At 45.3% G+C, this 8675-nt stretch overlaps 2 protein-coding genes across 2 annotated transcripts in view; one reads left to right on the top strand and one right to left on the bottom strand.

Moving 5' to 3' along the window:
- Nucleotides 1–921: 921 nt before the first annotated feature.
- On the bottom strand, nucleotides 922–6124 carry zgpat (zinc finger, CCCH-type with G patch domain). Its single transcript, XM_008291406.1, has 7 exons — nucleotides 5981–6124; nucleotides 3896–4541; nucleotides 3459–3592; nucleotides 3125–3289; nucleotides 2874–2996; nucleotides 1874–2285; nucleotides 922–1395 (listed from the first exon to the last, which is right to left on the bottom strand). The coding sequence occupies exons 2-7, from the start codon at nucleotides 4504–4506 to the stop codon at nucleotides 1257–1259; spliced, it is 1584 nt and encodes a 527-aa protein (XP_008289628.1). The 5' UTR covers nucleotides 4507–4541; nucleotides 5981–6124; the 3' UTR covers nucleotides 922–1256.
- Nucleotides 6125–6629: 505 nt separating this feature from the next.
- tti1 (TELO2 interacting protein 1) overlaps nucleotides 6630–8675 on the top strand; it is a 25160-nt gene continuing 23114 nt past the window's right edge. The window contains exons 1-3 of the mRNA XM_008291405.1: nucleotides 6630–6721; nucleotides 7754–8503; nucleotides 8634–8668. Of these exons, the coding sequence (XP_008289627.1) occupies nucleotides 7765–8503; nucleotides 8634–8668 (774 nt within the window). The 5' untranslated portion in view covers nucleotides 6630–6721; nucleotides 7754–7764. The remainder of the gene's footprint in view (nucleotides 6722–7753; nucleotides 8504–8633; nucleotides 8669–8675) is intronic.

The following is an 8675-nucleotide window of genomic DNA, read 5'->3' as shown; positions in this document are numbered from 1 at the left end:
CGGCGGTTCGATTCCGCCCTGTAACCTGTCATGGTCGTTGTGTCCTTGGGCAAGACACTTCACCACCTTGCCTGGTGTGAATACGTATGAATGGATTGTTGAGGTGGTGGTCGGAGGGCAGAATGGCAGCTCTGTCAGTCTGCCCCAGGGCAGCTGTGGCTACAACCGTAGCTACCACCACCGGGACCAATGTGTGTCAATGAATAACTGTCAGTGTGAAGCGTCTTTGAGTGCAGAGAAAAGCGCTGTAGAAATCTGATCAATTATTATTATTAATTATCTCACTGCTGCTATTACTTCAGCATAACATTTCTCTCGACTATCTCCGTCCTTTAAGGGGCAACATGATTGCTCACTGATGGTCACCAGTTTCTGTCTTACATGGACTCAGGTTTATACTAAAGTCCAGTATATTCTGACTCACCTGACTTTTTGGTGAATGTAATCATTTAAAAAGCAGCTGTTTTGTTATTATGCCGTGTCATATTCAGATTAGGAATCGCTCATAAAAAGGCGGTATAACAGGATGAAGGCTTAACCTACAGCTGCCTCACGTCTATCACAACTTTTTACTTGAGTCTGAAAGCCAGCGAGGCAGACGCAGTCACCGTCCGACCCACCGACAGACAATGTGTGTCAGATTTACGAGCAGACGAGCTTCTCCCCACATTCATTATTTAATAGAAAGGTTACAGTCGTAGCTTCAAAGATGCTGCGCATGAGCTGGAAGGATCGTGGGCGTCGCTTCAAAACTCCTGAGGATGTCATTTTAAAATCAGCACTTATCACTGGAGCAGCTGCTGGACAGGATGACTGAGATCTCTGCCAGGAAAGTATAACGAACATTAAAACCTCTGTGGTAGAGGAGGAGGAGGAGTTCAGCTGTGTGAAGGTGCATTAACGAAGGAAAACCAACGAGAAGTTTCTCCGAACACAAGTTTTAGTTCTGGTCAAAGGAAAATGCACAAAAGGAAAAATAAAAATCACAAATAAAAATGATTTTTTTGCCATTATGGTGAACTGTACAGTCTGAAACCAACAACCATCCGTGCCGAGCACATAACCTGCTCAGTGCATGAAGATAAAACGAGGATCAGCAGATCCATTCTGGCTGAAGTGAAGCCGGTGAGAACTAATGTTAAAAAAAAGTCTTAAAGATACAGCGCAGCCAGTAGCTGACAATGGCAAAGAAACAAGAGTTCATTTCAGGAAAGCAGCGCTTCCTTTTATCCGCCAAGTCTTTGAGAGAACCGAGCTCAGAACTCAGTCATCTTCTTGTGTGTGTCAGCCTTCCTGTGCTCTCTCTGGATGGACAGCTCCTGGGCTTTCTGCTGGGCCAGCAGCCGGCGGGCCGCTGACAGCTTCTCTTCCAGCTGCTTCACTCTGGATGAATCCCTTTGCACACACAAACAGCAAACAGATCAGGAGGTGGGAAGAGATGACGAGTGAAGCTGGTCTGAGCTGCATTTTCCAGAGTAAGCTGGAAACAAGCATCGAATCTTCGCACCTTATTTACATTTTCACACGACTCCCACAGTCCTTGTTTGTGAATTCTAATTAATTACCACCTCAGCTGACGGGAACATCACAGCAACTAGTGCTCACATTTCGCAGCGAGTTACAGTTGCATCGAGCCTGTGCACATATACGAGTTACACAACGGCTGCTAATGTGTCAGTACTCATGATGCCAGTGATAACAGCTGCTGAGGAACTATGGGGAGACAAGGAGCCATTCAATTGCAATTAACTTGTCATTAATGACATGTTTACTCATTCAGGATCATTTCCCAGTGCCCAGCCTCCTCACCAGTCACATCAGACATACAGACATGTGCAGTGAATGAAGAGCATGTTCTGATTTGAGCACTGACCTTCCTGCCTGCCTGCTGAGGGCCTCGTTCAGTTTCTGGATCTCCCTCTCAGTCTGGGAAACCCTCTCAGCAGCTTGGAACAGCTTCACATTCAGGCTCCTCTTGGTGCTCTGTCCTCCTCTGTAAGCCTCCACGCCGGTCGCTGCTGGCGGCGCAGCAGCACGCCCCTCGGCAGGATCAGAGCTCTGGCCTCCGAGCTTGTGGTTGAGAAAGTCAAAGACGCTCCGGCCTCCTCCGGCGGGAGCCCGGGGCTTCCTGCGCCGCTTTGGCCGGGCTGTTTGCGTGCCGTTCTTAGCGGCTTTGCTCCGGGTGTGTCTCTGGGTGAGCTCGGCACACTGGTCCAGAGACTTACCTTTGGGTAGGACGACCGCCATCACTGGCTCTACACGACCTTCCTGCAGCTTTCCAAGGCCTGAGGGGACAGAAGAGTGGAGAAGGGGAACATTGCATTGGATTTTGTAAGGGAGCAGCAGGGAAACCTTTTTATTTATTTATTCCAGAGTGTTGTTGTATGTAAATGAGTTTCCTTTTATAAATCAGCTTGACAGCCTCCCTGATAACCACCAGCACTGAGAATGCCTACTTATTACAGACATGTTAATCTAAACAGGTGTATTCTGATTGTGATCCAGAGTCTCATCCAGCCTCTGTCATGTCACATAAGTACGTGCAGTCTCTCTGCCTAATCAGGCAATCTCTTTATGTAGCAATTGGACTTATTTAGTTCCCTGTTTATAAAGCGTTTTGATGTGAATATACCACAAAACATGTTGACGTAATAGTGTTAGAGGGCTGAAGTATACACGGGTTTGTTCTGATCACATGGGTGTAGCAACATGGTGTTTTTCTAAAGAGACCCCTGGAAAACCATTTCAAGTGAGCCTTGCTGCCCCCTAGTGTCCCATTACTGCTATTGTTATATAACTAATATAACATCTGAGCAGGAGAATGCTGCAACTTCACACTGTGAATGTTATCAGTGTTGCACATTTGCTCTCACCTTTCCCGTACTCATAGCCCATTTTGAGCATGAGCTTGGATCCTATGCCTCTGGTATGTGCCTCCCAGCCTCCGAAAGTTGCAGCGTTTGACGTGACTGCAGATTCCTCGGTGGAGTCCATAACTGTTGAGCAACAAGTCAGTTATTCTGTCAAGCAGAAACAGCCACAAACAGACTAAAGCTGCACAACCTTTCGTCGGCAGGTAGAATTATGAAGCTATGTTTTGCTGCATGCTGTTGTGGTTTCCCACCTTTTGCGTAGCCCACAGCGTCTCCGTCCACGACGTCATCCAGGTCAGAGTCGGAGGAGAGCGGGTCGTCTTCTCTCAAAGGCGGGATAACGCAGTCGGCCTCGACCACCACGTCTTTCAGCAACAGTGAGTCAAATTTCACCGTGTAGAATCCACTGTCAATGTCTGCAGCGGGAAAAAAAACATCCCAGTGAACAAATCATAGACACTGGAAGCACTTCATCAGCTCTAGTAGCGGCTGCTTTGGTTATGTTGTGCAACAAACTTGCACATTTTTTATGACCGGTCACACAAAATATTTTACTGCAAAGTGTCAAAAACATCTGTGGGATACCTGTGATCCTGGCTGGGTACCAGATGCCATCCTCATGCCGCACCAAGCAGGACGAACCTTCCTCAAGATTACTGAGGTCACACTCCACGAAGTCTCTGAGCTCCGAGACAGACACCACCTCACCATGAGAAAACCTCGAATGACAAGAAAAGATTTGAGAAACTCTCCATGGATGATGCAGTAAACATGCAAGGATTAAAGCTCCTCCTAAAATCACATTCCCAATAATTTATTCTTCCTCTGGTAAAACCTCAGGAACACAATTTAAGTGATAACAAAACCCTCCACTGTCATGTAGGTTAGGAATTCTTTCAGGATTTGCATCAACAAACAAACAAAAGAAGCTTTCTATCTGCTGTTAATGCAAATAAACAGCAGATAGAAAGTTAAATAAATGTAATGACCTGCTCTAGATGTGGCTGTAAAACATATCTTACCTGCAGTTATCCGGAAAGCGACACTTGTCCTCCAGATAAAACGGACAGGGTTTCATGGACTTCTGGGTGGGGTAGATGTACAGCACTCTTACTTGTGCCTCTTCTCCGTCTGCTGGTTCTGCCCCCACCACCATGGCATTGTGGTACTCCAGCGTCCCCCATGTTGTCCTGTAGGGTGCTCGTACTTTGGTACCACTAAGCGCATCTTCTTCTTCTTCTTCTTCTTCGTTTTCCTCTTCGTCCTCTTCACCATACACAACCCCACCTTCCCCCTCCTCGTCCCTCTCTCTGGTGTCAGAAACACTACCTGTAGGTTCCTCAAGCTCAGAATAAAAAGCAGCAAACTCGGCGTCCAGACCACCGTTTGCACCGTTCGTATCAGCTGCTGCTGCCTCCGGTCCGTTACTGTCCTCAAGGCTGGCCAGCAGCCGACTCTTTTTGATGGACACCAGACTGGCCTCGGTGAGCTCTATCAGCTGGCCGAGGTCTTCCTTCAGTTTGAGCAGGTCTGACTGCTGGGTGGGGTCCTGGGCAGCCGACAGGGCCAGCTCCACCTGCTGCAGCTGGGCACCGTAGGCAGTGATGGCTGCCTCGAGGCTTTCTTCATCCATACTGAGGCAGGACAGGAAGGAACAGCATCAACTCACTGAAACACACAGAAAAAGACGATGGGTAGAAGGTGAAATCAAGTAAAGACATCGAATCAGGAGAAGGACTGTGAAAGCTGACTTTCTTCTTTCTCGTTGTACGAACAGACGTAGCTCATGTCAAATCAGTTTTATTTGCATCACACAGTTCATACATGAACTTAATGGAAAACACTTCACACTCACAAACTACCAACCAAAAGCCTGAGAGAAAAGAACCGTGTTCCATTTAATTCCAGGTACAGACACGTGATGATTTGATGGATCAGGCTGGGATGCAGCCAGTGAGCAGGTTGGAAATATATTTAGGAGCCATGTGATTTAGAGCAGCATCGTGTAGCAGCAGAAATACTCTGAAGACTACTTACATTGCTATTTGTACTGCTATTTTTGCACCACTGTACACATATATTTGTCTGCTAGATGTGTATATTCTTCTTATTATTACTTATTTATTTTAATCTTCTTCTTTCTATAGTTATTTTTACTTTATTATTCTTTTCCTTGCTCATTCTTAAGCCGACACCAACAGCCGGAACCAAATTCCTCGTATGTCGTGTACGTACTTGGCCATGAAAGCTGATTCTGGTTCTGACTAAACTGGGCCAGTGTGGTGCCAGAAACCTGCTGCTGTCTATGCTTCTTGTTAAAGCTGTGCAACTTATATTCATCTAAAACAGTCACCAGATGCAGGTAAACACAGCTGTACGTCTGCAGCGATGGCAAAGCTGTGAAACTTTAACATCTGCTGTCAGCAAATATTAGTGAGTTAAAAAAAAATATTTGCAATTTGTAGTGTATTCAATATGCAATAACTACAGGAAATACTACTGTACTGTTTCCAGTGTTTGGGTTGTATGTGTTTGGGATTTTGTTTACACCAAATATAAATATAAAATACAGAAACTATCAAGTCATTCTGATGTATTAACACCACTTCAGTCACAGTGTGGAGGCTGTGATCACAGATGGAAAACTGCATTATGGGTTAAATTTATCCTTTAAAGTTGGTTCAGCCTTTGGGCCCAAGTGGGACGTTATTAGTAGGACACAGAGCAGGTAAACCAGAGACGTGGGGATGGTTGATGGAGGAAGGAAAGTGTTTCCAATAAAGATCTGTTGTCCTGTCCTAGTCCTGATCAGAAGCCCTCTATTCATAGCAGGAACTGTAAATAGTCTGACATGTCCCTGACGGACAGTACAGAAGAGCAGCAGACTGAAGAAACCCCAGAGAGATGTTTTAGATCCAGCTCCGTGCTATGAGATGGAAAAAGTTATTGTGGAAGATTCATAAAGCTCCTGTAGGGTCATAAGGTGCCATCAGACATACAGATCATCACCCTGCTGCTGTTCATAACATTACTGGAGGCTGGTTTAGCTGCTGTTAGCCGTCTTGAAGCGACCCTTTAACGAATTATTACAACAACACTTGCATTACCTTCGTTCCTGGACTAGCTGTCGGATACGGCGGAGAAAGTGACAGCCATAAAAAAAAGAAAAGAAGCTATAATAATAATCAAAGTAAGTCAAATGGCTAAATCCAGGCAGTGGAGCAGCACTAGCACATTAGCTTGTCCAGCGTCAAGCTGGCGGAATTAAAAGAACACTTCCGGTGTGAGTTCTCTTCTTTCAAAGTAAAGGTTTCGTATTTGACATCAAACTACTGTCAAATTAAAAAAATAAAAATAAAAAAGCAACCTACTAGTCCTAAACTACACCCTGAAGTTATGCCGAAAGCGTTGTTTTACACGAGATTATTAAGGCTCATATCTTTATTTGACAAAGAAGGTCTGTTTTAAAGTGGTAAACAAGTTTAATTTTAAAAAAAAATCTATCAAAGTAAATATCAGTAACTAAAATATGACATGCATTTCGATAAGGCATTATATTCTGACAAAAATAATCATATTTCCAGTGAAATGGTTGTTTATTATACATTTTTATCGGTTTTCTTTTTCATCGTAAAACTTATTCTGAAGATAGCCGGAAGTCTTGTGATACGTCAAATATGCGCGTCGTTAACGCGGTTTAATGACGTCTCCGTTGGCCAGTAACTTCACCACTACTGGAGTATTTTATTTGTTATGTTGAGGTTGAAGCCCTCCAGCGGACGTACAGGTGGACGTACAGGTGGACGTACAGGTGGAGCAGTGGGTCTGCTGGAGCCGCCGATGTGAAGGTAAGCTGGGGCTTAAATGAACCGGATCTTCAGCAGTAAACTACACGGAGTAGCTGGATGTTGTCCTCTCACTGCTCACACATGGCTATGGGTGTGTTAACGTAAAGAAAAGTTGTCTCCTACTAGTAACGAATCGTTAGAACCTGCGTTTAGCTAAATTAGTACTGATTGATAAAGAAAACTAAATCCAGGGCAGTTTTAAGATGATATTGAACATCATCATGACCACTACCACCATCAATGATGACATCTATCCATCATCTATACACCTTAATCCTCACTAGGGTCATGGGGGGGGGGTGTGAAGGCAGGTTCACCTGGACAGGTAGCCAGTCTATCACAGTCTATCACCGATCCATCAGTGGTGACATGTACCTTGTAGTTCATTGAAGGTTTCTTCCTTCCTTCATCATCATCATCATCAGCATTTAGAGATGATGGCTTTCCTTTTCTTAAACCACTTTAATTTTGTATCTCATTCCCCTTACCTGTTTGTTATGGACGTAGTGTTTGTTATGAGCCTGTGAAGTGAAGCTAAAGTCGGAGTAACGTGGTCTCTCTGATGAGCTCCAACCAGGATACGAGCAGCAGCATGTTGGACCAGTTGGAGATGTGAGAGGGACGACTGGCTGACTCCAGAATAAAGAGAGATACAGTAATCCAGCCGAGGAGTTATAAATGCATCGATTACTCTCTTGAAATGTGGAGCTGTTAAAAAGGGTTTTGCTTAAATTTAAAAAGCTTGACTTTACCACTGAGCTTATGTGATGATCCACTTTAGAAACACTGTCCAAGGAGTCGGATCATGTTTGTCACTGGATCGGGCTTGTAGGTTTCCTAAAATGTCCAACAAGCCAAATTATAAAAACAACAACAAAAATGAAGACTTTCAAATGTCATTTCAAAAAAGTTAAGTTCACATGAATGTAACAGATTCAGTCACTGAGACAAAATGTAAAATGTGAATGATCTCTACCCACATTATGTTTAAAAGCTGTCTAACTCCACCATCCTGTTTCTCTCTCCCCTCAGCCTCAGGAACGATGCCGTCAGCCATGTCCCAGATTAGTGATCCAAAGATCGCCTTTGCTTACCTGCGCCCGGCCTGTGTCCTGCTCACCCGAGAGCCCACTGTGACCAACGTGAAGACCCTGGGCGATCAGCTGAAAGAAGTCAATGATGCAACGCTGCAGCAGCTCCAGGAGTACGTCCTTTTCCCTCTCCGCTTCGTCCTTAAAGTCCCCGGACCCAGGAAGGACGAGCTGGTGCAGGCTGTGGCCGAAGCCATGAGCCACGTGTTGGAGAACACTTGTGTCCAGAGCTGGGAGACCCTCCAGGGCCTCTTCTCAGAGCTCTGCCTCTGCCTCTGCTCTCCAACCGATCCTGGGAAAGCTGCAGATACGTCAGAGGAGCTGAAATCGGCCGTGCTGAGGTGCCTGGATGCCCTGATTCATGCTGCCTATGGTGATATAGTCTTCAAACTCTTTGAACCAGTTATGCTGCCTGGATTGGGCGCTGCTGTATCGCTGCTGCTGGCTTTAGGAGAGAAGGAACAATCTCGGGATATACAGGCGAAGGCCTTGAAGTGCCTCCAGGCTTTGACTCTGCAGTGTGACTGCACTCAGGAGCACGTCGTCCCGTCCTCAGAAGAGCGATGTTCTATGAGCAGCACCATGGCTTCATTCCTACCTGGGATCACCACAGCTTCAGCCAGGATCATCACAGGAGATCTGAGACAAGGCCATGCAGTCACTGTTAGGGCCATGAAGGTACCATGTCACTGTGTTTTTTACATTTCTGGGTGTAATGATGGAGCATCGCTGTATATTCTAACTAATATCTACCTTGTTAGTCACTGTATTGTCAGTGATCTCTTCCTGAATGTGTGTATTCTGACTAGATCTCACCCAAGTAGTAGAAGTATTGTTATATTCAGCTCAAGTTCAGTTTTATT

The sequence above is a fragment of the Stegastes partitus genome, unplaced genomic scaffold (assembly GCF_000690725.1).
Source record: "Stegastes partitus isolate 25-593 unplaced genomic scaffold, Stegastes_partitus-1.0.2 Scaffold742, whole genome shotgun sequence".
Classification (NCBI taxonomy): Eukaryota; Metazoa; Chordata; class Actinopteri; family Pomacentridae; genus Stegastes; species Stegastes partitus.
Note: the sequence above shows the minus strand (reverse complement) of the source record. Positions and strands in the feature narration are given on the sequence as shown.